This window comes from Syzygium oleosum, unplaced genomic scaffold, assembly GCF_021117445.2.
Source record: "Syzygium oleosum isolate NSW1041296 unplaced genomic scaffold, Sole_v2.1 Sole_v2.10, whole genome shotgun sequence".
Classification (NCBI taxonomy): Eukaryota; Viridiplantae; Streptophyta; class Magnoliopsida; order Myrtales; family Myrtaceae; genus Syzygium; species Syzygium oleosum.
Genome location: NW_026607494.1, coordinates 4,303,211 through 4,330,885, shown reverse-complemented (window position 1 = coordinate 4,330,885; position 27,675 = coordinate 4,303,211). Strand labels below are relative to the sequence as shown.

Sequence of the window (27,675 nt, the reverse complement as noted above, 5' to 3'; positions counted from 1 at the left end):
ACAGAACAATGGTCTAAAATTAATACTAGTATTTCCGCTGATATAGAGAATTTTCCATAAAAATTGCAATATGACCAATCCACATATAAAGCACATGTTCCAAATACTAGTAATTAGCAGTACGGGTCAGGGATACGCAAAACTTAAGAGCTTTTCCATGTAATGTACAGCCCATGAAGTGAAGGAAAAGGACTGGTGCTCTTCACATTTGGATTTTCAATGCGTAGGAATGCAAGTATACTGGGGGAATTATGCAAAATTGGCTTTATATGAGCTGCACGTTCTGTCAAATTTGGAAGCTTCGAGGCAATGAAACCTCTCTCTCTCTCTCTCCACGAAGCAGCTGCTCACAGGAAGTCTTTGGGTCTTTGACTTCAGCCTGCAATTCAATGTCTTTTCCTTCCATTTCATTCATTCGCTCCAATCAAAAGCAGTTGTGGGAGAGACGGGCACAATCCGAACTGGAGTTATGAAAACTTTGTGTACAAGCAATCACAATCTATCGAGAGAAACCATCTAGCTTATACGAATTTGAGAAGATGGTGTTCAATCTCCGAACCTTCAGTTTTACTGAGTCTGTTCAAGGTGACCCAACACCTCCTCCAACAACACCTCCCAAAAGCTTCTCCCTAAGGGAGCTCCGAGTCGCCACAGACAACTTTAGCCACGACAACTTCTTGGCGGAAGCTAGATTCGGGAAGCTTTACCGGGGGCGTTTGGCTGATGGTTCGGTAGTGGCAGTAAAGAGAGCGACCTTTGTCGATCGATGGAGGGAAGAGCAGTTTGAAGCAGAAGTGCAACTGGGAAGCTCGACGCACCCTAATGTGCTATGCGCAATCGGCTTTTGCAGGACCAAGAAAGAGCTTGTACTGGTCTATCCCTCGATGATCAACTGCAGCCTAGCTTATCATCTCAGACATAGACGGGATCGGTCCATCCGACCCCTCGATTGGACGACTCGGAAGCGTATAGCCTTGGAAGCAGCAAGAGGTCTTGCGCACCTACATGATCAAGGCAACATTAAGATCGTGTACCGCGACATTTCCACTTCAACTATATTGCTGAATACCCAATTTGAGGCCGTGATAGGAGGTTTTTGGTTTAAGGGAAGTACTTTTCCTATTCTCAACCCCCCTGTGAGAGTCTCATCCTCATCCCAAGGAAAAGATTCGCATGATTCTGATTCCTCTTCTCAAACTCATCATCTCAACAAAGACTCCTATGTTGACACCACCAATGCCTCCAGCGGTGTTGAGTTAATTGACCCGGAGGGGTGGCTCACAGGGAAGCGCGTTCCGAAGAAGGATGTTCACGCCTATGGGAAAATGCTTCTTGAGCTCATCTCTGGACAGCCATATTTAAAACTTGATGTGTCTGCGTATAATAAAAATCTCAGTTTGGAGCAATGGATTGGTCGATTTATGGGCAAGAACGAGTTGGGAAGAGTGATCGATCCCAATTTGCACGGGAAGTATGTGGAAAAAGAAGCAGAGCAGCTAGTCCGACTAGCATTATTGTGTGCGGACAGCGATCCATCTGTCCGACCCGAGATGTCAGAAGTGGTTGCAATGATCGAAAGCCAAATGCTTGGGCGGGATCATAGCAGCAGGAGCAATTGGAGTGGAAGCGAGTATGATTCAACTCCTTACTATTCCTTACCTCCTTCTCCTTCTCTCTCATTGGAGATATGCTAAATCTCGATCACCGTTGTCTTCTACAGGCTCAGCTTTTGTTTGTATGATCTTTGTTTTGTGACATATATTACATGCTTTACCTTACATCGTTTTTGTATTAGTAACAGTACGAAACGAAGTCTTTGTTCAAGAACATTCGAATGGCGACATTGAGTTTCTAAACCCTCTGTCCCAGCATTAGTCGGTAATGACCACTGTCTTCTGACATTTTAAAGGAATTGAAAGCAACAGAAAGAGTTACTGAAATTGTTGCCTTTTAATCTATCACACGTACTTGAAAAGGCAAAAGAAACTTGTGAAGGAATGCCTATGTGTTATAAATCCTGTTTTCTTAGATTAGTGGCCACCATCAAAGTTACAAAGCATTTGGAAGGTTGGACTTTCACATAACTCAGTTGAGTATGCATCTCAACCCTCGAATTAGGTCTCAAATTTTAGAGGTTAGACATCTCAATGCATCTATGCACCCAATACAACCCATACTACTACATCTTCACTTATTCGATTGTCTTTTGCAGTTCCTTAATCCGATGGCCATGCGTTTTATGGTTTTGTTTAAGGAAGTACAGGTCAACAATCTGTGTCCTTACAATGTTTATTCATCCTGTATAAATGGAGCAGCATTTAGATGTGCATGCACCCTGAGGTTGTAGACTTTTTGTGGTAGACTGTTTTTCCCTCTAACTTTCAGGATGTGAGGCAGAAACTAAGGTAGCATCATCTAGACAGGCTTTACTTGCTAATTAAGGAAATTCCAAGTCGTCGTCACTCTCATCCTCTGCCAGCAATTTCAAATTTGTATCTCTGCTTCAGAAGAGGATATGGTTGGACTAGTTGGTTTTGACTTTCTTCGCTACGAGGAAACTCATATGTATGAAGCTTCCAAGAAATTTCTCAGCCATGGGGTGGCCAATAGTAGGGAATACAAGGGAAGCACCTTCCTCCATGCATTCCTGTGCCAAATCCGTTTCTTGTGCGCAATGGCTCAAGCCGAAGGATCTCCCCTTGCAGAACCAATTCCATGTCTGAATCAAAAGTCTCCTCCTTGAATTTGAGATTGCCCTTCTTGTCCTCGAGGAACTGATCATTTCAGAAGACGTAATATTTCGATCTCTCTAGTGAAGCAGAGTTGTAGTATGCGTTCGTAGCCCCTTTCAACGGCTCGTACGATCCACCTAGACATCGGATCGTGATGTCGTCTTATTGGAACCAGCACAGAAAATGACACAATCTGAGAATCTTCCATAATTTTAAGAAACATTTGAATATGCTGTTATTTTCTAGAAGTTATGAAACATGTGAAGATAATGGAAAGTGGTTTTCTAGACATCCAAAAGTCTATTATCGATACGATATGTTCAAATAAATATAGATAGTTTGAAAGTCTAATTCGTTATCTTTGAGGGGTTCAATACAATTCTTGAAGAAAATAGACTAGCACAATCAATATTTGGAAAGATATAATATTTATTCGCTATCCGAAAAATAAATATTTTTGTGCAAAAATTGAGTGGTTCGGATGTTATATAGGCGATTCGGGTGTGTATAGGGCCCATAGATCCAAAATTCAGGTCTCGGAAGGCAATTTTATAGTTTTGTACCGAATGGACTTTTGGGCCCAAGTGAGTGTTTGGCCTTTACTTCTAAGGCAAAATGACACAAACAGTCCCTGAACTTTGATTCAATGTGGAATTTGGTCCATGAACTTTTAATTTATTCAATATAGTCCCTGAACTTTAACCCAATGTGCAATGTGGTCCATGAACTTTTAATTTGTTCAATGTCATCCCTAAACTTTTGGTACATGATAATTTAATACCTGAACTATATGAAAATGTTAAATGTAGTCCTTTCCATTAATTCAAGTTCATGGACTACATTGAACATTTTCATATAGTTCAATGATTGAATTGAACATGTACCAAAAGTTCAAGCATGACATTAAATAAAATAAAAGTTCAGGGACCACATGAACATTAGCCTAAAGTTCATGGATTATATTGAATAAATTAAAAGTTCAAGGACCAAATTGCACATTGAATCAAAGTTCAAATACCGTTTGTGTCATTATTCCTACTTCTAAATAGTGCAATTTCTAATAAGGGGCGTAAATCAATATGGTACGTATTTTGTTGTATAGAAAAGTATAGCATTTTGTGATATAGTACTTAATTTTCTTTTTAACTTCATGTGAATGCTTATGCAAACATTCTAGAAATGAAATGTCATTTACATTGGTGATATATGTGTTGATATGTGGTATTGTGATAGCGATTTGAAACTTATTGTTGACATACGTACTGAGACATGATATAGTATATATGTGCATGAATCGGTTCTGTTTCGGGGCTTAATCATAGCCGATGTGATTGTCGAGGCTTTACCATACCCAGTATGGTTTTTGGGTCTTGTTACCTGGTGAAAGCGTAATCGCAAGACTTTCTTGACATTATCGATCGAATAAGTTTGACACATGCTTTCGACCAAAAAAAAAGTTTGACATATGCTAGCTATGCTGTATTTTGTAATTTATGATATGGAGCATATCCTATTATTTGTTGAAATATATTCATTATACATATTACATGGTAAGTGTGATGAATACGACGGTCTTGATACATATGGATGCATACTTTCAAAACCGCATCATGTTTTGTTCGTTGTCAAATGAGTGGTGGTTGTCACTTACTGAACCATGGTTTTGCTCATCCTCTTTTATTATCATTTCAGGTCCAAACATAAGGAGTTTAATCGAAAACATGGGAGAGCGATTCGAGTTTGCATGACACTTTACTTTAGACTATTTGAGTAAAGATTACTAAGTTGGAATTTATGAATCTAATTTATTAAGTTGATACGTATGGAGCATACTTTTAGAACCGCATCATGTTTTGCTCGCTGTCATAGGAGTGGTGGTTGTCACTTACTTAACCATGGTTTTGCTCATTCTCTTTTAATATCGTTTCAGGTCCAAACATAAGGAGTTTAATCGAATACATGGGAGAGCGATTCAAGTTTGCATGGCACTTTACTTTAGACTACTTGAGTAAAGATTATTAAGTTGGAATTTATGAATCTAATTTTTGCTGAATTCATAATACGATGGACTTTGTTAATTTATCTTCATTTTGGTTAAAAGTTTCTTCCTTCATTTGATAAAATGTTAAAACATGTCTCTAGTTTGAGCCCGTAAACGAAACCCGACTCGAGATAAATTTGGGATGTATTTGGGGCTTGGGGAAACATTTATAGTGTACTTGAGTGACTAGTCGGCAAGAAAACAACAAAGTAAGAAAGTTCAACAGGATTCGGTAGTTGACCAAAAAAAAAAAAAAACAGGATTCGGTCAAACTAGGGCTTTAAGTTGACCGTATTCACACGGATTTCACTTTCCTGTTGAATTCGGCCACTAATCATCCACTGTGGAAATATATAATATTTTTTTTGTAATGAAATATATTATATTTGTGGGGATTTTTTGGGGTTATGCCATTATTGACAAAAAAGAGGTCTTGAAGCGCCGCTTGTGTGCGAGTGCTTGATGTGCGAAGACGTGCAGAGGAATTCGTGAATTACATTCATGCAATCAGTGCTACGAGGTCTACGATCAATCACGTAAATTTGATATCCGATTTATTTTCTTGTGCTCGTCTATTTTATTGTTCGACCGTAGCTAACTTCGCAACATAAAACATGGCCAATCACTTCCTTAGATTCATGGATTTTGGGTTGAGATGCTATAATCGTAAGACGAGTTGGTATTCGATAATATACACTCCTAATTTACGAGCTAAGCATGGGTACAAAGTTGAACAAACATGACTAACAAGTTATTGGCTTAATTGCCAAGAGAATTTTGTTCTTTCCTTAGGCCGATGTGGAGAAGTTCCAACTTAAGATTGCTCGGGGAGATAAACTAGTCAAGGTGCGAAAAAGCCGACCCACCCCTTGGATTGCTAAAAATAACTTCAAGCTATGTTAGCTTATTTCTCCCTAAGCCAGTTTCTAGCCTTGGACAACTTTATGTTGCAATTTCCACAGCAACAACGAGAGATGGGTACGAGATTCTTTTGTTAAATGAAGATGGGGGATGATGCACATACCAAAAATATTGTGTACAAAGAAATTTTTGACAAACTTCCCTTAGGTTAACCTACAAGAGCTATTTGTTGCGAAAGCAAACGATCGAACAATAAAATAGATAGAACAAGAAAATAAATTAGACACTAAATTTACGTGGTTCGGTCGTAGAGACCTACGTCCACGGGGAGAGCAGTAACGAATTTCACTATAGATCAAGCGATACGACGGAGATTACAATCACACTCGAGTCACTCAAACACTCTCAATGTTTTCCCAAGCCTCAATTATATCCAATAACTCACGCAGTATTTAATATCACAATTTCTTACGAAATAATCTCTCAATCTCACGAAGAAATTATATACAAATTCTTATCATAAGAATTTAATTGACTTCGACACTTGAATTCTTGACGTAATTTCACGAACAAAACCCACTTCAAGCACTCGTGTAAATCGGCGCTTCAATCTCTTCACGTATTCATCAACAACGGCTTGCAACCTTGCGGCAAAAGAGCAGCTTGCGTTTATACGTGGGGTCTACGGTCGAACTTCACTCTTGAAGTAGAGTCCAACGCCGAAAGAAAAGGTTGTACACAAAAGTACACTTTCCTGGTTGGTTTCTATCCATCCACGCTTTTCATTAAAGTCCACAATTTCCTTTTTTGTTTTATTTCTTTTATTTTTTGGCCGATTTTTTTTTTGTCTATCCATTATCCATCCACGCTTTTCAATAAAGTCCACAATTTCCCTTTTTTCATTTCTTTTATTTTTTGACCGATTTTTTTTTATCTATCCTACTCTAACTCTCAACTTACTCTTAGATTACTTCTTGCAGGTCATGAGAATCAAAACCTACATCTAAAACTACACGTCCTCACTCTCAGTCTTCCTTGAGAACTTTCTAAGTAAGAATAGTGGCACTGGAGCAAACGAATATTTTCTTTCCTCTTATTGTGACTCATGCTGATCAAGTCAAAGTCCAACTTCCAGCTTGAGAGCAAAGACTCTAATTCGTATACGGAAATTGTTGTGTACTTCAACAAACCTTTATCCAAATACAAGGTCCAAGACTGACTACCCATCATTGATCGTGACTTCAACACAGAAACAATTTCCGTATTTTTTGCAATCTGTATTCGGATCGGAATGCATATAATGAGCTTAAACTCGAGACATATTTGGAGACTTACCTAAATATTCCTTTTGGTACCTTACTCTTGTAACATTTATGGCTTTGAATTTTTATACTCTATTTAACGAACACCGAACGGAATCCACATGTATCCCGTGCATAGCATGGGCTACTAGGCTAGTACACTGATAAATTAGTGACACAAATTTTCTAGGTTACATTATTAGTTTTTGAGTAGCAAGATTTGACGAAATCAATTATGACAATTGCAATACGCCAAGAGCAATTGCACAGGGAGTTTCCAAGAAAGTTGAAATCATATCAAGTACTTTTGTCTCTTCCAATATTTGGTCAGCACTAACTCTAGAAAGATCCGACGAAAAAAAAAAATCCCGATTTTCATTTATCTGTTGTATCAACTATAAGTTTTATGTCTTTACTAATTCATAGTAAAGATTTATACTTATTGTTAATGCATTTGTTTCTTGTTTCCAAGGATTATCTATTAAAAATGGAACATAGAGAAAAGAATAATGATCTAAAATTAATACTAGTATTTCCACTGATACAGAAAAGTTTCCATTGAAATTGCAATATGATCAGTAGACATATAACACACATGTTCCAAATACGAGTAATCAGAAGTATGGATTTTCAAGGATATGCAAAAGTTAATAGCTTTTCCATGTAATGTACAGTCGATGTAGTAAAGAAAAAGGACTAGTGCTCTTCACATTTGGATTTTTCAATGCGTAGGAATCCAAGAACACTAGAAAATTATGGAAAATTTGCTTTATATGAGTTGCACATTTTGTTAAATTTGGAAGATTCGAGGCAATAGAACCTCTTTAGCTCTCCCTTTCCACGAAGCTGCTCCCAGGAAGGCTTTGAGTGAGATGGCCCCACACTTTGACATCAGCCTACAATCCAACGACTTTTCCTTACCATTGCATTCTGTCACACCGACCAAAAGCAGTCGTGGGTGAGAGGGCACAATCCCAATCGGAGTTATAAACACTTCCGTGTACAAGCAAAGTCTCTTTGGAATTGCAGAAGGTATTCCCAACCCAATCACTACCAATCGAGAAAAATCATCAAGCTAACACGATCCATTTGTACTTGAGAAGGATCTACTTTTCCCCGCTTAAAGATGGTGTTCAATCTCCGAACCTTCAGTTTTACCGAGTCCGTTGAAGACGATCCAATACCTCCTAAAAGCTTCTCTCTAAAGGAGCTCCGAGTTGCGACACACAACTTTAGTCGCAACAACTTCGTAATGTTCGATTGGCACGACAAGGTTTACAGGGGGCGCTTGGCCGATGGTTCGCTCGTGACAGTAAAGAGAGTGTGGTGTGTTGATCAATGGAAGGAAAAAATTTTCGAAGCAGAAATGCAAGTGGGAAGCACGGTTTCAACGCACCCAAATGTGCTACGTCTGAGGGGCTTTTGCAGGACCAAGAAAGAGCACTTACTTGTGTATCCCTTGATGATCAACAATAGCCTATCTTACAATCTTAGAGAGAGACCGGATCGGTTTGCCCGACCTCTCGATTGGACTACTCGCAAGCAAATAGCCTTGGGAGCAGCGAGGGGGCTTGCACACCTTCACAATCAAGGTAACATCAAGATCATGCATCGCGACATCTGCTCGTGTAATATACTGCTGAACGTGCATTTTGAAGCCGTGATAGGAGGATTTTCGATTGCCATGATCATGCATGAGAGAAATGTAGAGAAAGGGACTATTGAGTGGCCCACGCGCATGCCAAGGCGGGGCACGGGAGTCTCAATCTCATCACCAGTAGAAGAAAATTCAGCTGATTCTGGCTCCGATTCTCAATCCTATCATCGCTATGAAGACGTTTATGTCAAGACCCCCCGATGCGGCAGCTCTTTTTTTACTGCCCCTGAGTGCTTCCACACAGATAAGTGCACACTGAAGAATGATGTCTTCTCATACGGGAGGATGCTTCTCGAGCTCATCTCGGGACGGCCAATTATAGAACTTCATGTGTTGGCGTATAAAGAAATTCTCAGTTTGGAGGAATGGCTTGGTGATTTTATAAACAAGAACGAGTTGGGAAGGGTGATGGATCCCAATTTGCGGGGGAACTATGTGGAAGAAGAAGCAGAGCAGCTAGTCCGACTGGCATTGTTGTGCGCAGATGGCGATCCATCTGTCCGACCCAAGATGTCGGATGTGGTTACAATGATCGAAAACTAAATGCTTGGGCAGGATCCTAGCAACAGGAGCAATTGGAGTGGAAGCTGAGCTTGTCAGAAGTGGTGACTACTTCTTCCCTCCTTGTCCTTCTCTCTCGTTGGAGATATGCTAAATCTTGATCACCATTGTCTTCTGCAAGCTCAGCTTTTGGGTTTTCCTTTTCCTATATTATTGCCATTTTGTTTGTATGATCTTTGTTCTGCGACATATAGTACGTGCTTTACCTTCCATGATCTTCGTATTTGTAGTAGTGCGAAATGAAGTCTTGGCTCTAAGTTGTTCAAAAACACCAGAATAGCGGCATTGAGTTTCTAAACCATTTGTCTTAGCATTAATCAGTAACGACCACTCTCTTCTAACATTTTCAAGGAATTGAAAGCAACTGAAAGAGTTGATCAAAGTGCTGCCTTTGAATCTATCACACTTATTGTGAAATGGAAAAAAAAACTTGTGAGGAATGTCTATTTGATATAAATCCTATATTCCTAGAGAAATTGGATGCCATCATCAAAGTAACAAAGCGTTTGGAAGGAAGGACATTCACATACCTCAGCTGCCTATGCATCTTAACCATTGAATTAGGTCTCAAATTCTAGAGCTGAGGCATCTCAATTCATACGCACCCAATACAAACCATACTACTAAATTTGAAAATGGAGTAGAGTCTGAACAAATCATCTTGGTCGTACAGGGCCATCTGCAATCTCCAACTGTTCGATTGTCTTTCGCTGTTCCTTAATTCACTAGTTTGCCGCCCATGCGTTGCATGGTTATGTTATATGGAAGTACATTTCAACAAACTGTTTCCCTCCAATGTTAATTCATCCCGTATAATTGAGTAGCATTTAGACGTGCATGCGCACTGAGGTTGAAGACACTTCGTGGCAGACGGTGCTTTTACCTCTACTTTTCAGGATGTTATCCATCAACAAAGGTAGCATCGTGTAATTATGCTTTACTTCTTAAATAATGGAATTCCAAGTTGTTGTCACTCTCATCCTCTGCCTGCATTTTGAAATTTGTGTCTGTGGGACTAGTAAAACTAGGGAATACAAGGGAAGCACCTTCCTCCTTGCATTCCTGAGTGCGCAGAGGCTCGAGCCGAAGGATCTCCTATTGCAGAGCGGATTCCATGTCTGAATAGAAAGTCTCCTCTTTAAATTTGATACATAGCCCTCTTTGTTTTTTTCGGTTGTCCTCAAGGAAATTAAACATTTCAAAAGACGTAATATTTCCATCTCTTTAGCAACACGGAGTTGTAGTTCGCGCACGCAGCCGCTTCCGACAGCTTGCACAATCCATCCTGACATCAGAACACAATGCCATTTACACCATTGGAACCAGCACAGAAAAATATACAATCTGCGATTTTAATAATTTTCAAAAACATTTGAATCTTCTGTTATTTTCCAGAAGTTACAAACTTGTGGAAATTGTGGGAAATGGTTTTCTAGATATTCAAAAATTCTATCATTGATCTGGTCTGTTCAAATAAATATGGCTAGTAATTCGAAGTCTTTGAAAGATCCAATACGATTATTGAAGAAAACAGACTAGCATGATCGATATTTTGAAAAATATAACTATTATTTGCTATGCAGAAAAATACTGTATTTTTACAAAATTGAGTAGTTCTGATGATATACGGCATTAAGTAACTTTTAGGCGATTGGGGTGCGTATATGGGCCATAGACCCGAAATCCGCCTCTTGAAAGGCATTTTTGTAATTTTTTACCAAACGGGCTTTTCGGCCCCAGCGAATTTAGCCACCATATCTAGAGAGTGCAACATCTAATAAGGTACGTAAATTGTGTTAGGGTCCAAGGAAATAGTTGGTTTGCATGTGTGGTTTATTTAGCACTCAAACTAGATGAGTGATTTTTACCACTTCTTCGTTTTGCAAAAATTGCATGATTAGATTTATCGAGAAAGAGTCATATTGTGGCATGGCACGTATATAGAAAATATATTATTTCGTGGCTCCTTTTGAAAACTGGACAAAGTACTGAATTTTTTTTAAACTTCATGTTGCTGTTCTATGCAAACATTCAGAAAATGAAATGTCAATTATATTTGTGATGCCCTAGATTTAATTGACTCGAGGCATTGGCTGCTTTAGCCCGTCCCATACCGAGCCTTAACTTTGGAGTTTGCTTCAACTTTGGAGGTTACGTCAAAAGAAGCCTCCGAGAGTTAATTTTAGTTTTCACATATATACTCCAGGATTGCTCTCTTCCTATTTGGTATATAGTTCGGGTCATTCCTGTCTCCTTCGCCATCGAAGAAGCCTGTTAGGAGCTGCTTCTTGTCCAGGCCGACCTTCTAGCCCCGGCAACCACTCCTCGGCCTCATCGGATTGGGCGTTACAATATTGGTGATATATGTTCCAGCATGTGGTATTGAGATAATTGTAGATGAGGCAATGTGCCACGTAGAATAGCCGCGATGACTGAATTGCTACGTCAGCGATTTCTGGTGAAAATTGGCCGGAAGGGTTATATTGGAATTTTGCGCAAAAGTTTATGGTTAAATTGATAAAATTGAAAGTTTAAGACTGGATTATTAGCCGTATAATAGGTTTACCCAATTAGGACTAATTGGGTAATTTTCCCTTTTTCACGGTCTTCTTGTAACTGTGGAGATCTGTTTGCTGATAATTTTCACCACTTCATGGGGATAAAGTTCATCCCAATACCACATGCCATGAGACAGTGACATTTTTAGTACGCGCTTGAGTTTTGAAGAAAGGAATCGTCCATCTATTGTCTACTTAATCACTTTGACGTTAAATTCTTCTTGATCACGATCCGGTTAGGAGTCAAATATTTCCCCTCTAACCTCTTTTTAATTGCTTGTGGCCGATTATGCTATCTCTGTCTATATATATCGACATATATTACTCTAACACCCTGTATTTTGATGACATTGTAGTGGCATTCTGAATGACCTTTTGATCGCAAATGTAGTGCACTACAAAAAACCATGTTTTTTCCGACGAAATTTCCAACGAAAAATTTGGAAAAATTCGTTGGAAAACGAATTTCAACGAATTTTCCAACGAAAAAAATTCGTTGGTAATAAGTCGTCGGAAATTTTTCCAACGAAAAATTTCAATTTTCGTTGGAAATTTGCGATAAATTTTTTTTCGTTGGAAAATTCGTTGGAAAACTCGTGGCTAAATTCGTTGGAAACGAATTTTTTTCCGACGAATTTTTTAGTTGAAATTACAAATTTTTTTGGTCGAGTTAAAAATCGTGGAAATTTTTTTCCATCGAAAAAGAATTTTTTTTGGTCAAAAATTTTTTTTGATCGTAGGGTTTTCGTTGCAAAATTCGTGGGATTTTCGTTGCAAAATTCGTGGGAAATTTCCCACGAATTTTGCAACGAAAATTGTACACACTAAAATAATTGCCCGGAAAATTGAAATTCGTTGGAAATTCGTTGGAAATTTCCAACGAATTTTCGAACGAAAATTATACACACTGAAGTAATTGCCCGGAAAATTGAAATTCGTTGGAAAATTCGTTGGAAATTTTCAACGAATTTTCCAACGAATATAAAAAATACCGAACAGTACCGGGTTTTTTTTGGAATTCGTTGGAAAATTCGTTGGAAATTTCCAACGAATTTTCCAAAAAAAAAAAATTCGTTGGAAATTTCCAACGAATTTTCCAACGAAAATTGTAAACACTGAAATAATGGCCCGGAAAATGGAAATTCGTTGGAAAATTCGTTGGAAATTTCCAACGAATTTTCCAACGAATATAAAAAATGCCGAACAATGCCGGGTTTTTTTGAATTCATCGCAAAATTTGTTGAAAATTTCCAACGAATTTTTTTTCGTTGGAAATTTCCAACAAACTTTGCGACGAAAATTTTTTCGTTGGAAATTTCCAACGAACTTTGCGACGAAAATTGTTTCGTTGGAAATTTCCAACGAATTTTGCGACGAAAAATTTTTCGTTGGAAATTTCCAACGAATTTTACTTTTCGTTGGAAAATTTGTCGCAAATTTGCAACGAAAATTTTTTTGTCGCAAATTTTCGTGGCAAAATTCCAGTTTTTTTGTAGTGGTGACTGTTACTAAGTGGTAGATACATAGGAATAATGTTATCAGTGGTCCATATACTTTTATCTGAAATTATTCCTCTACTTTATTTGGTTCAAAATGGTCCATACACTTTTTAAAAATGTCCACCGTTAGCCCTTCCCTTAATTTAGTCACTAGAACGTCAAGTTGGACACCACAGCACGTGTCGTAGTAAACACTATTAAAAAGTACTTGGATCATTTTGAAAAAGGGATAATGACACAAATAGTCCTTGAATTCTAGTTAAATGTGCAATTTGATCCATAAACCTATAATTTGTTCAATTTAGTGCCTGAACTTTAGTTTAATGTTCAATGTGATCCCTTAACTTTTAATTTGTTCAATGTGGTCTTTGAACTTTTGGTATATGTTTAATGTAGTCCCTGAACTCTATGAAAGTGTTCGATGTAGTCCCTGAGCTTGAATTAATGAAAAGACTACATTGAATATTTTCATATAGTTTATGGACTAAATTAAATATATACCAAAAGTTCAAGGATGACATTGAACAAATTAAAAGTTCATTGACCACATTGCACATTGGGTTAAAATACAGGGACTATATTGAATAAATTAAAAATTCAGGGACCACATTGCACATTGGGCCAAAGTTCATAGACTGTTTGTGTCATTTTCCCTTTTGAAAATCTTGGGTATGAGTTAAGATGGTTGGATATATATCTGAAATGATACTTTTTGAGATTTAGTTTGCTAGTTTGGGAAAGTATATATTAATGATTATAGAACTCTAATCTTGTAACTAAATTACTGCTTATCAGGTATATAAATTGAGATATATATTTGATAAACAGTTAAGATTGGTTATGTTTGAGTCTGCATCATTCAGATATGAGGATTGTCGTGTCATTTCCCCTATTCTTATAGGAGTTGGGTGTGAGCTAGAAGGGTAGTTTAACCCTAAATCATTACGGGTTCTAATTTAGTAGTCAAAGTGCTCATTCCTTGCATAGTTACGTCACCCACTAAGTCTCATTGGCCACTTAGGGCACGTTTGGTAACATTTCTATTTTTTTGTTTTTTTGTTCTTTTGTTCCCTGGAACATAAAAAGAATAGAAATCCGTTTGTGTATGTCAATTAAATTTTTCTATTTCCTGGAATAGAAAAGTGGCTAGGGAAAAGATTTGGAACAGAAACAAGAAGTAAAAAAAATCTACTTTTCTGTTCCCAGAAACAAAAAGAGAAACAATGTCAATTTAGAGAAACAATTTCATATACCATTAAATCCCAAAACTCGAAACTCTAAAACCCAAACCCCAAAACCAGAAATCCTAAAACCAAAACCCCCAACCCCAAAACCCAAACCTTAAAACCCTAAACCCCAAACCCAAACCTTAAACCCCAAAACCCAAACCTCCAAACCCAAAATCCTAAAACTCTAAACCCCAAAACCCAAACCCTAAAACCCAAAATCCTAAAACCCTAAAACCTAATACCAAAAACCCCAAGATCCAAACCCTAAAACCCAAAGACCCAAACCCCAAACCCAAAATCCTAAATCCCAAACCCCAAAACCCTAAAACCCAAAACCCTAGCCCAAAACCAAAAATCGAAACCCTATATCCTAAAACTCTAAACCCCAAACCCGAAATCCTAAAACCCGAAACCCTAAAACCTAATACCCGAAACCCCAAAACCCCAAACCCCAAACCTCAAAACCTCAAACCCCAAACCCTAAACACAAAACCCTAAAAACCTAAACCATAAATTCTAAACCCTAAACCCCAATTTCCTCGACCACCACCCTGTATTTGCTTTGTCTATAAGGTGTAATTTTCTTTATAATTATATTAAGGTCATCCAATTCTATATCATAATATATTTTGATTCTATTTCTAGTCTAGTTTTATCCAAATATGAATTGTTAATTCTTCACTGATATTTTTATAATTAAATGAAAAAAAAATTGGGAATAGAAATTTTTAAGATTGTACCAAATGCATTTATGCTCTTTTTTTATTCTGGGAATAGAAATTTTATACAGTTACCAAACGCTCTCTTTTGCTCAGAAACTCGTCTATGGAATAGAGATAGAAAAAACTATTTTTGAATAGAAATTGTTTCCGGGATCAGAAATGTTACCATATGCACAATACTTAAAAGAAAGCAGTTCCCCTTTCTCATTGGCCACTTATACTTACATTATTGCTTACACAGTGCACGGGGTAGACAACAGTAGAAGAAAATGGATGAAATAATCCCAACTCCTTCACGTGGTGGCAACCCTCTTGAAGCAATAGTCAGATCTACATACCCCCGATCTTGAAAGGAAGTTTTTTGATTCTAACTACTTGAAGGAAAGAGATATTCTTACTCCAAGGAATAAGACAGTGGATGAAGTAGATCCATACATAATGGATCCCCTTCCATGTGAAGATGTGTTATATTAAGCTCAGATTCCATTTGTAAGGCCTTTTCCAATGTTCATGGTCAACATATACTATATCCCGTGGAGTTTCTAAATTCACTACAATTTCTAGGATCTCCCGATCGCAGGTTGTGGCTCAAAGTAGGAATGCTTGTTATATGACTATGAAACATTAATTCGACTTTGGGTTTACGCAACAATACTACACATTGTCATTGTAATAACGAAAGAAAGAAGAGAAAGGGGAATTCACGCATACATGCTTTGGACATCTTGACAAATTGGATTAACTCCGTTTCACAATGCATGGTAAGAATTCAAGCCCTCTGTTCATCTAGTCAGAGGAATTTTTGGATATGTCATAAATTCGGATCCGTGTGAATTTTGATTTTTTGGATCCAATTTATGATGTGTGCATGGGTGAGTGATTCCGGGAATTGGGGTTTTCAAGGTTATGTGTATGGATCGGTGTGTGTGTGGGATGGCTATCGGAGGGTAAAAAGGAATTGAAGGATAGAATACAATCGTCAACAAGGCATAAAGGACGCGCCACCAACCGAGAATGACGATCGAGATCGACAAAGTTCACCACCAAGGCTTAAAGGACAAGCCACCTGCCAAGATTAAAGAACTTTGGGATAGGAGAAGCTCACCACTAAGGCCTAAAGAAAAACCACCAGTTGAGGATAAAACACTTTTTAGCTCACCACCGAGGAGTAATCTATTTTCCAAGGATAAAGAAACCGTTATATGAGTTATCTACTCTCTAAAGATGTTCACACAGAGGAAAATCTCATATATTCAACAAAGTTTGGTCTCGTCTTACAATAGAAAACTCTCCTCCTTTTATAGAGGGACTTAGACATAGGAAATAACCAAACATGAAAGACCTAGAAGCTAGAAAGTAATTAAAGTCTTAGGAACTTAGAACTTTGACTCTTGCGACTTACACAACGATTAAGACTCACAAAGACCTAGGAACTCAGAAATGCATTAATAACACATAGGAACTAGAAAGTGCAATAAATATGTCACGCCCCGAACCCTCGAGCGCGCGAACATCCTTCCTTGATCGTGAAATTACGACATCCCAGGACGCAACGTCGACCCATCCATTTTCACTTTAGATCAAGCACATGCGGAAGCGTATATCTCCATACAACAACGGGGATAGACAGGAAAACATACAACATATATATACACATCATCAGTAGTACATCGGGGATTAATATATTACCAATCCACCACGCCGACCTTCCCGATTACAACAACAACGGATAGGGGGTTAACCTAGCTCCTTTATCTACGAGGACAACCTCAACAGGTATTTCCCCCTTGACATAACCATATCACAAGGAACGCAACGCGTACTCATATCTGAGCACCTGAAAAGATGGTTAACAACAACGAATGAGATAAAATCTCAGTAAGTTAACGACCTAAGCCTTGACTAGGAGGTCAACTAATATCGGATGCACCTAAAACATGCAGCAATCTATCGATGACAGATCAATAGCAAAGCAACCCCTGCTTTGCCCTAACTATTCACACGAGCAGGCTACCCAGCCCAACATAAACATACGTGCCATTAAACAATTGCAGACATTCTTACCTTACCTTGGCACACACGCCCTGCACGTTATAAACCATCATATACAATCATAATGCAACAAGCATATAATGTAATCAGAATGCGCAACAACTTTCCCATGCACAATGTATCCACACGTGTCCCGATTACAAGGTGAAACCGCTTCGGCCCATCCCATACTGTGCCTAGCAATTTCATCTCATAATCAAGCGCAATGCCACCACAATCTTTCACGCGTATTCCAATTACTACAGCCACACCAGGGGCTACGGCACAACCCGCGATATTCGCCTCAGGTTGGCAGTCTTCCGATATATCTGGGCATCATTCCGCCCCATCGGTCACGGCATCGTCTCACCCGACCACAATGACGGCATATCCCATAAATGGGTTCATTCCGAATCCGATTCGCGAATGACTACGTCTCCCCTGCTACCAGCGACGGCTTCCAATTACCAAATTGGGGACACCCGTTAGGGCCACGGCCAAACCCTAGGTTGGCGGTCATCCGGTATACGGTTTTCCGATATAACCGGGCATGAAAGGAACCTTTAGGTGATCATGCACACATAGCAACACTCAGGTTCCATCATTATAATTTTCAATAGCCGATGCAAACATAATCCGTGCTAGTACGTTGAAATATCTAACTTTCACACATAAAAATATACTAAAATATTCACACGTGATTATGCACATATCAATAAATTCCCAAACTTGGCATGCTTCTATATTCAAGAATCCACAACATATTTCTCACATAAAACTTAACAAATAAACCCGACACCTCAGGGTTTATTAATTAAATACCCGTAATTTTATATTTCACCATAACCAAACAATTCAATTTGGCATACAAACCAATATATAAGGCAAATTCTAGCTTAGGCATCACAATTTAAGCCTAAAATAAACACAATTTAATTTCGGAATTTCCACAAAAATATTAATAAAATAATAATATTTTTAATTCCGAAAATTAATATAATATTCTAATAGCTTAACAACTGATTCCTAATTAATTAACACTAAACATAATTGACTTAAACTAATCCGCTCTAATCAAGTTTAACATACTAAGCAAGGGATTAGGGCGATAACTCACCCGTTTAAAATTCCGGAGACACCGGTGCGTCGGCGGCGGCGAGGGCTACGCTTTGTACGGTCCGGAATCGACACGGAAAGATGACGACGACTGGGTCTCGGCTGGACAGCAGCTTTGGGGCGGCTGTTTTGCCTCGGCGAGGCTCGGTTGAACGGCGAAAATGGCTTGGACGGGTGGTTCATGGTGGCGGGCAGCCACGGCGTGGCTCTTGGTTGCTCCACGGCAGCAACACAGCAGCAACACAACAGCAATGGGGCTGTTCTGTTTGCTCAGCCGAAGGAACAACAAAAAAAAAGAGAAAAGGGGAAGTTGCCGTGGAAGAGGAAAAAGGAGAGAGGGATAGAGGTGGCCACGGGCCGGTTTTGGCCCGGAACCGGACCGGTCAAACCCGGGCCCGGCCAGTTGAACGGGCCCGCGGTTCGGAACCGGAACCGGCCCGTGGCATACGGGCCCGGTTCCGGTTCAGGGAAAAATTGAACCGGCCCGGAACCGCGGTTCGGGCCTAGTTCGCGAAAAAAAAAAAAAAAAAAAAAAAAGGCTGCGGGCGGGCTTCAAGCCTGACCGCATTGCGGAGCCATCTTTGCCGCGGCGCAGCATGATGGCCTATGCGGCCGAAACCATGGCGGGGCCCGGCGCGGAGTCGCCGGCGTCGGGCGAGGGGCCCTCGTCGGCGTCGGACGAGGCGGCCCTCGCTGGGGCCGGCGAGCCGGCCTCGCCCGATGCCGGGCGAGGCTCGGCCTCGCCCGCGTCGGCGAGGCTCGGCCTCGCACGCAGTGGCGAGGCTCGACCTTGCCGGCGTCCGGGCGAGGCCGGCCCTCCACTGCAGGGCGAGGCCGGGCCTCGCCCGGCGCCGGCAAGGCTCGGCCTCGCCTGCAACCGGCGAGGCTCAACCTCGCCGGCGTCGGGCGAGGCCGGCCCTCGCCTGGGCTAGGCGAGGCTGTCCTCGCCCGGACGCCGGCGAGGGCCGCCTCGCCCGAGGCCGGCGACCTCCGCGCCGGCCCCGGCTATGGCCGGCCGCGGAGGAAGAAAAAAAAAAGAAAAGGAAAAGGAAAAGAAAAAAAACAGAAAAAAAAAAATCGGAACCGGCCGGGAACCGGTTCACACTTGGCCACGAACCGGAACCGCCGGTTCCGAACCGTGGCCACCTCTAGAGAGGGAGGTCCAACGTGAGAAGAGAGAGAGAATGAGAGTTATTGGGAGATTTTATCCACTCCCAAAGTCTTCATCATCATTTCCCCAACATAAATGCCAAACCCCCAAAGTCTTCTTCATCATTTTCTTTTGTTTCTTAGTTATAAATGCTAGAAGGGTAAAATGGTAAATTCACCATTGATACTATTCACGGTTACTATTCACGTGGGCTCGGGCCAGCAAACTTGGGCTCGGGCTTGAATGGGCCCAATTGGAAGAGGAATGGGCTTGAAAAGCTTAATGGGCTTTCCTTGGGCTTTGGTCTTGGGCGTGAGGCCCATTGGGCTTTTTTTTCTCGGCCCACTCCCTTGTGGGCTTCCATTCTCGACCCACTAGTTCCTTTGTCCAAAATTTCGGGGCCCAAAACTATTCCCGAGTTTTACCCCCACTAACTCGGACCATAAAGTCTCGGAACAATCCTTAATCGAAAACCTATAATCGGATCAAGGCTTGTGGCAAAACTTCAACGGGAAGTGTCTCTAATACGGCCTATTCGAGTTAGGTGGCCTCTTGGGGTGTCGCTAGCGTGACTTATGGTTGATTCGTCAATCAATCAATATTCGACTCTCGTTAATCCATGGATCATTCTCGGTTGTCATGTAATCGTGTGAAATTGACTTATTTACCCGGGGCACGTGATCTGGTAAAATTGACTTAAGATCGTTCGGGTTTAGTATAATGATCATGCGGAATCACCCGCAATATGACTATGTATACTTTCGCCGAATCGATTCCTAACCTTTCACTGCTTGACCCGTGACGTCATAATGTCATCCCGCATCGATCCTTATGGTCGAGCTATTTCCATGGTCGAGTACTCTAGTCGATTGCATTGTCCAACCCTCAATTGCCTTTCCTAATCGAATAGTTGACTCATGAACAATTCGTGAATCGACTCATGGTCTAATCCTGCTATTAGAGCATTGACAGTTTAAGCCACTTCACTTGCCGAATTAGGTTCCGAATCAAGGATGTCACAAAATACATCGAGACCTGTAATCTTGACTCTTCAGGCCTTCGATTTATCTTCCAAAATTCGTCCACCATCTTGGTCCAGAGGATACATAGGAAATCGCTTGGAATAACCTCCCATCGATATGTTGTTAATTAGCTTCGAAATCGGCAAGTATTCTGGTGTACCGATAACTTTAATCGGTAACTTGGTATACCGATAACTCTAATTGGTAACTCAATCGTTAATCTCTTTGTTGATCATCCACCGAAGCAAGTTATCTACCTTTACTTGAATGGACATCGACGATGCCAAATTTGTTGAAGGAGTTAAGTTGGATGCTCCCACATCAATGTAGGAGCTATTAAGCTATGAAATTAAGTGGAAATGATAGTTAAGAGTCTTGTGGACATGTGGATTTTACATAAATCGATTTTGAGATACGGTTTGGTCGGAATAAATGTTTAAAGTTTTGCGCATGTTGCTACCTAGTTCCGAATTTCTGTTTTTTGTGATGGTTTTCTCTTGTCTTCGACCGTCTTTTGAGTCAGTGACATTTAAGATTTTTCGTACTTCAAAAGTGATTTTTTTAAAAGTAAAACCACTTGAACAAATTACTGTTTATCACATAGTTACGTCATTTGAGGCTGCATTCTTACTGGAGGATGGCTGTGTCATTTCTCCTATGCTTGTAGGAGTTGGGGTGTGAGCTAGAAGAATAGTTTAAGCCTAGAAGAGTTGTGCAGGGAGTTTCCAAGGAAGATGAACTCATATCAAGTACTTTTGTCTCTTCCAATATTTAGTCTACACTAACTTCAGAAAGATCTAAAGAAAAAAAATATCCCAATTTTCATTTATTTGTTGTATAGATTGACTATAAGTTTTATGTCTTTACTAATTCATAGTAAAGATTTCTACTTATTGTTAATGTATTTGTTTCTTATTTCCAAGGATTATCTATTAAAAATGGAAAATAGATAAAAGAATAGCGATCTAAAATTTAGTACTAGTATTTCCACTAGTATGGAAAATTTTCCATTGGAATTGCAATATGATCAATTGACGTATAATGCACGTGTACCAAATACGAGTAATTAGAAGTATGATCTTCAAGGGTAGGCAAAAGTTAAGAGCTTTTCCATGTGATGTACAGCCCATATAGTAAAGAAAAAGGACTAGTGCTCTTCACATTTAAATTATGCAAAATTTGCTTATATGAGATGCACTTTTTGTCAAATTTGGCAGCTTCGAGGCAGTGAAACCTCTCTCTCCCGCTCTCTTTCCACGAAGCAGCTTCCAGGAAGGCTTTGGAGTGAGATGACTTTTCCTAACCATTTCATTCATCCACACCGACCAAAAGCAGCCGTGGGTGAGACGGGCACAACACAGTCCCAACTGGAGTTACAACAAAAACTGTGGATACAAGCAAGTCTCTTTGGAATTGCAGAAGGTATTCCCAAACCAATCACTACCAATCGAGAAAAACCATCAAGCTTATACGACCCATCTGTATTTGTGAAGGATCTATTTTTCTCCCGCTTAAAGATGGTGTTCAATCTCCGATCCTTCAGTTCCACCGAGTCCGTTGAAGGTGATCCAACACGTCCTAAAAGCTTCTCTCTAAAGGAGCTCCGAGTCGCTACAGACAACTTTAGCAGCAACAACTTCATAAGGTATGATTTATATGGCAAGGTTTACAGGGGGCGCTTGGCCAATGGTTCGCTAGTGGCAGTAAAGAGATCAAGCTTTGACAATCGGCAGAGCGAGCAGGATTTTGAAGCAGAAGTGCAAGTGGGAAGCACGGTTTCGACACACCCAAATGTGCTATGCCTGATGGGCTTTTGCAGGACCAAGAAAGAGCTCTTACTGGTCTATCCCTTCATGATCAACAAAACCCTATCTTACAATCTTAGAGAGAGACCGGATCGGTTTGCCAGACCACTCGATTGGACTACTCGCAAGCAAATAGCCTTGGGAGCAGCGAGGGGGCTTGCCCACCTTCACAATCAAGGTAACATCAAGATCATGCATCGCAACATCCGCGCGTCAAGTATACTGCTGAATGTGCATTTTGAGGCTGTGATAGGAGGATTTTCGCTTGCCTTTATCAAGCATGAGAAAAATGTAGAGGAAGATGTTTATATCCAGGGCACAACTGGGTTTACGGCCCCCGAGTACATCAACACAGGAAAGTGCACACCGAAGAATGATGTCTTTGCATACGGGAAAATGCTTCTCGAGCTCATCTCGGGACAGTTGATTTACCTTGACGATGGCAATGGCAATTTTTTCTGCTTGGAGAATTGGACTAGAAAACATATGAATGAAGACCAGTTGGGAAGGGTGATTGATCCCAATCTGCAGGGGAATTACGTGGAAGAAGAAGCAGAGCGATTAGTCCGATTGGCATTATTGTGCGCACAAAGGGATGCATCAGTTCGACCAGAGATGTCTGAAGTAGTTCGAATGCTCGAAACTCAGTTTCTTCAGCGGGACCCTAGTACAAGCAGTAGTTTGAGTCAAAGCGAGTGTGATTCGGCTCCGAACTACTCTTGCCCTCCTTCCCCTTCTCCTCTGGGGATTGCTCCATGATTGGCATGTCAATGCTACATCATCACCTTTCTTTTACCTTCAATAACAAGTTTAGCCTCTGTGTTTTTCTTCCTAAACTCTATATTTCACTTTCATCTGTATGATCTTCCTGTGATACTTTCCTCCGATTTTTTTTAAAGACATATAGCACCTCTTTCACGCAATAACTACTATCTTCTACATTTGTCATCGAAACTAGAAACTGAAATAAAAAGTGATAAGTGCATAAGAAGTCCTAAAATTTGTCATCAAAGTGCAATTGGCTTCTAAAGCTTTCAAAAAGTGCAATTAAGTCCTAAAACTTATCACGAAAGTGTAATTGAGTCCTAAAATTTTCAAAAAGTGCAATTAAGTTTTAAAACTTATCAAATTGGTGTAATTAAGTCCTTATGATTAACACCGTCAATTTATTTAACGGAAAATTCGGGCGTGGCATGTTTAAATTACTTTCTCCCTCCTACGTGGCATTTTTTATTTTTTTCTTCAAAGCTTATTTTAGTTAGATTAAACAATTAAAAAATCTAATATTTTATTTAAACAACTAAACTGAAAAAAAAAATGGCAGGGAAGGGCCTTGCTGGTGGGCGCTGTCGCCGCCGCCGCCCATCCTCGAAGGGGCCAATTGCAAGCCCTAGGCAACACTGGCCGGCCCTCGCCAACCACAAGCAAGGGCTCGTCAGCCCTAGGCTAGGGTCGGCGACCCTTGCTAGGCCCAGGCAAGCGCCGGCAACGCCCATAACTAGGCGCCTTCGCTCAGGCCTAGCAAGGATTGCCGACCCTCGCCTGGGGCTAGTGAGCCTCGCCAACCCCATACGAAGGTCGGTGTCGCCCAGATTTGGGTGCCCTCGACCCAGTTTTGGGCGAGCCTCGCCAGGCCTAAATGAGGGTCGGCGTGGCTTTGCTCAGGCCTAGTGAGGGTCGCTAGCCCTTGCTTGGGGCTGGCAAGGCCCAAGGGAGGGCCGACGTCGCCCCGATCTGGGTGCCCTCACCCTGGTTGAGTGAGGGTCGCCGGCCAACCTTGCTCGGGGCCGACAACCTTCGTCGGCCCCTCCGATGATGGACGGCGATGGTAGCAATGCCCACTGGCGAGGCGATGCCTTGCCATTTTTTTTTTCAGTTTTGTTTGTAAAATAAAATTTTACCTTTTTTAAATCTAATTATAATAATATTTGAAGAAAAAAATAATAATAAATTCCACGTAGGAGAGAGAAGGTAATTTAAAAATGTCACGTTAGCATTTTCTATTAAATAAATTGACGGTGTTAACGGTAAGACTTAAATACAGCAATTTAACAAGTTTTAGGACTTTTAGTACATTTAACCTAAATAAAAAATTAAAAGTGTCACCTTTTAATCTATTGAATTAATGATGAATGAATGTTTAAGTATATTAAGAAAGTTCTATTGTTCTCGAGAAAATTGAAGGCCACCATAAAAGTTGTCCATAGAAGACATTGATAAGATCAGTCGCACATGCATCTTCGTGCACATCAGTCCTTGTATATGCAAGAAAATCCAAGTTATTGGCACTGTGATAGGCTTGGATCTTTCATATTTGTCTCTCTGGTTTAAGAGAAGGATATGGTGGGACTAGTTGGCTTTTACTTTCTTCTCTGCGGGGTAAACTCATATGGAGCTTTCAAGAAGTTTCTCGGTGATGGGAGTCATCAATACGAAACAACATTGCACATCAACTTCTTGTAAACTCAGGTTGGGACTTGTAAAATCCGTGATGCACTTTCCGCAAGTCACACCTAGCTGGGCCATTTCAGCTACTTCTAGGCAATGTTTCAACCCGAGGAATCTCCTTTTCATCTTAATTTACTTAATTATCTCCGATCTGCGGGCAGGCAATGACAAGGGCAATGACATTATTAGCCTTAACCTCATTCAAACAATCGAGGTGCATAATTCGATTCCTCGTATCTACATCTCTCTCAAGCGCTCTCTCTCTCTCTCTCTCTCTAAATGTCAGCGAGTTGGGGAATGAGGAGACTCGCAATAAATGTTGTGTTGTGCAAACGGATCGTGCACTCGTGGGAGGTTTTAATGACCCGCTCAATTGTGCCGTTGCACATTTTTTTTGTCTTAAAAAAAAAAAAATCCATCCAGACAAAGTATTGAGCTTCCTATTGATTTTTTTCAATGAATTTAACGATTAACCGATCTCAAATTTGTTTCAACTTGATTGATGTTCTAGCAATATTTTGGAGGAAATCATCCCTTTGGCTCATTGCAACCAGTTTTAAAGGATCATGGACATTATCAGTTTGAGATTTTTGTGAGATGGTAATTAGTTTGTAGTATATGTATCATGGATACCAATTTAGAATTTTTAATAGTATTAATACCTAAAATTAATCAATTCAATACTCTTTTCATGCGGGATCCATCTGACTATAGGCTGGGGTGCACTAATGCACATGCACCCAATAAAGCCCCATGATGATTCACCTGGATCATGGAGTAGAGGAGAATGCTTACAAATTTGTAGGTCGCAGAATGCGAGGTTTCCTTTTCTAAATGGATAAAAGAATGGGTTAATACTACAAAAAATATCAAACTGGTACATTTGTAATAAATTTATCCCAAAATAATTTTTTAACCACAAAAAACCCCAAATCGGCACACCTGTGACAAATTTACTCTTTATCAGTTTTCGTTAAATTTTACTGTCAAATTGTTGAGTTGGATGACACATGACAATTGATGGATATACCAGTTTAGAGTTTTATCCCTCTATTTGTCACATATTTACCGATTTATGATTTTTGTGGTATTAATCTAATTTAACGGAGGGTAAATTTGTCACAAATGTATCAGTTTGGAGTTTGTTGTGGTAAAAAAATTAGTCTGTGATAAATTTATTATATGTGTACTAGTTTGAGATTTTTGGTGATCAAAAAATTAATTTGGAGCAAATTTGTCATATATATACCAGTATGGGATTTTTCGTGATATTAACCCCAAAAAAGTTGTTAGTCCTTTTGTCACTCTAGAGTATACGTGTCTTTCACGAGTCAACAACGTTAATTACGGGATCAGTTGACTTCTTTGATTCTCTCTTGATAAGTTAGTACACGGTGAGGCACCATTTTCTATGGAGGTAAGTTTCAAAGAAACTGTCCATCATCTGCTTCTTCTTGAATTACTCGATGTAGAATTCTTCCTGGTGATGGACTCGTTCCTCTTCCTCTCCATCCTCTTCCTCGGTCTTCCCTTCTGTTGTTTGTCCTTAATGTCGGCAGAAGACTCCTGTCATGACCCTTCATGTATGAAATTTTTCTGTCTAGACCCTATCAAGTCAACTATATTTGTTCGTATCGTGACACAATTTGTTGTGAATTGACACGGAATCTAATGGATCTTGCAATTCAATATATAAAATCAGATGCCCAAAGAGAGAAATTAAAAGTAAGAGAGCCTGTTGTCATCGAATATGCGGCTCATTTTAATCAGCTAAGCAAACTTTCAAAGAACATTTTTGCAGAAGAAAAAGACAAAGCCGATCACTTTGAGCAAGGGCTCAAACAAGAGATTTGCTCGAGCCTTTCCTCTCACTTGCTGACTGCAAGGCCTGTCAATTGAGTGGGTTGGGGTTGGATTTGGATTGGGTATGAAAATAGTCCAATCCAAATTAATCCATTTTTATGCAATAAAATTCTAGCGATTCAAACCTAACCTTGACCCCGACTCGAACTTAACTCATATCCAACCCAACGCATGTTACTAAAACACATCCATGTTTGTCCTAACTTATGAAAACCCATATACAGCCATTTAAACCATTTTAATCTCTTCATGTGAATATGTTAATTGGATAAAATTTTATATTAAATCGAAAAGGTAAATTAGCAATATAAAAAGATGTTAGTCAATAAAATAAAAAATACAGAAAAATTATAGATTGAAATACTTCTAAAGAACAAAAAATATATGCATGTGTTATGCCGATACATACACTGAATGAATGCATGCTTTGTTGATCCAAGTCAATTTAACTTTTTGGGAAAAAACCACCAAAAACCCCAAACTTTATCATCTGTGACACATTTACCCCGAACTTTTTTTTGTGACACCAAAAACCCCGAACTTTGCTTTTTGTGACACATTTACCCCAATGTATTTAGTCCATGGGCATTTTCGTCTTTTTTGCTTTTTCTTTTTTTTTTTCTTTTTTTTCCTTTCCGGCGAGGGCTGCCCATCGCCGGATCCGCGAGGGGGCCCTCGCCGGCCGTCAGCGAGGGCGGCCCTCGCCAAATCCGCCGAGGGTGGCCCTCGCCAAATCCGGCGAGGGCGGCCCTCGCCGGCGTCGGGCGAGGTTCGCCTCGCTGGGGCGAGCGGGGCGGCCCTCGCCGACTCGAGCGAGGTCGACCCTCGCGCCGGCGTCGGGCGAGGGTCGACCTCGCTGGAGTCCGGGCGAGGGCCGCCCTCGCTCGCCCGGGAGGGCGACCCTCGCCGGCGTCGGCGAGGTCCGCCTCGCTCGGGCGAGCGAGGCGGCCCTCGCCCGATCCGGCGAGGTCGACCCTCGCCGGCGTCCGAGCGAGGGCGGCCCGCTCGCGATCCGGCGAGGGCGGCCCTCGCCGGCGTCGGGCGAGGGTCGCCTCGCTGGGCGGCGAGGCGGCCCTCGC

The 27,675-nt window shown here is 40.5% G+C and overlaps 3 protein-coding genes across 3 annotated transcripts; all 3 read left to right on the top strand.

The window, feature by feature from the left end:
* The first annotated feature begins 289 nt into the window (after positions 1–289).
* Positions 290–1,778, top strand: LOC115683278 (BRASSINOSTEROID INSENSITIVE 1-associated receptor kinase 1-like). Its single transcript, XM_030607750.2, has one exon. The coding sequence runs from the start codon at positions 540–542 to the stop codon at positions 1,692–1,694; it is 1,155 nt and encodes a 384-aa protein (XP_030463610.1). The 5' UTR covers positions 290–539; the 3' UTR covers positions 1,695–1,778.
* Positions 1,779–7,867: 6,089 nt separating this feature from the next.
* On the top strand, positions 7,868–9,363 carry LOC130134593 (BRASSINOSTEROID INSENSITIVE 1-associated receptor kinase 1-like). Its single transcript, XM_056315051.1, has one exon. The coding sequence runs from the start codon at positions 8,062–8,064 to the stop codon at positions 9,133–9,135; it is 1,074 nt and encodes a 357-aa protein (XP_056171026.1). The 5' UTR covers positions 7,868–8,061; the 3' UTR covers positions 9,136–9,363.
* Positions 9,364–21,814: 12,451 nt separating this feature from the next.
* Positions 21,815–23,200, top strand: LOC115683279 (BRASSINOSTEROID INSENSITIVE 1-associated receptor kinase 1-like). The gene has a single exon (XM_056315649.1). The coding sequence runs from the start codon at positions 21,998–22,000 to the stop codon at positions 23,042–23,044; it is 1,047 nt and encodes a 348-aa protein (XP_056171624.1). The 5' UTR covers positions 21,815–21,997; the 3' UTR covers positions 23,045–23,200.
* The last annotated feature ends 4,475 nt before the right edge of the window (positions 23,201–27,675 follow it).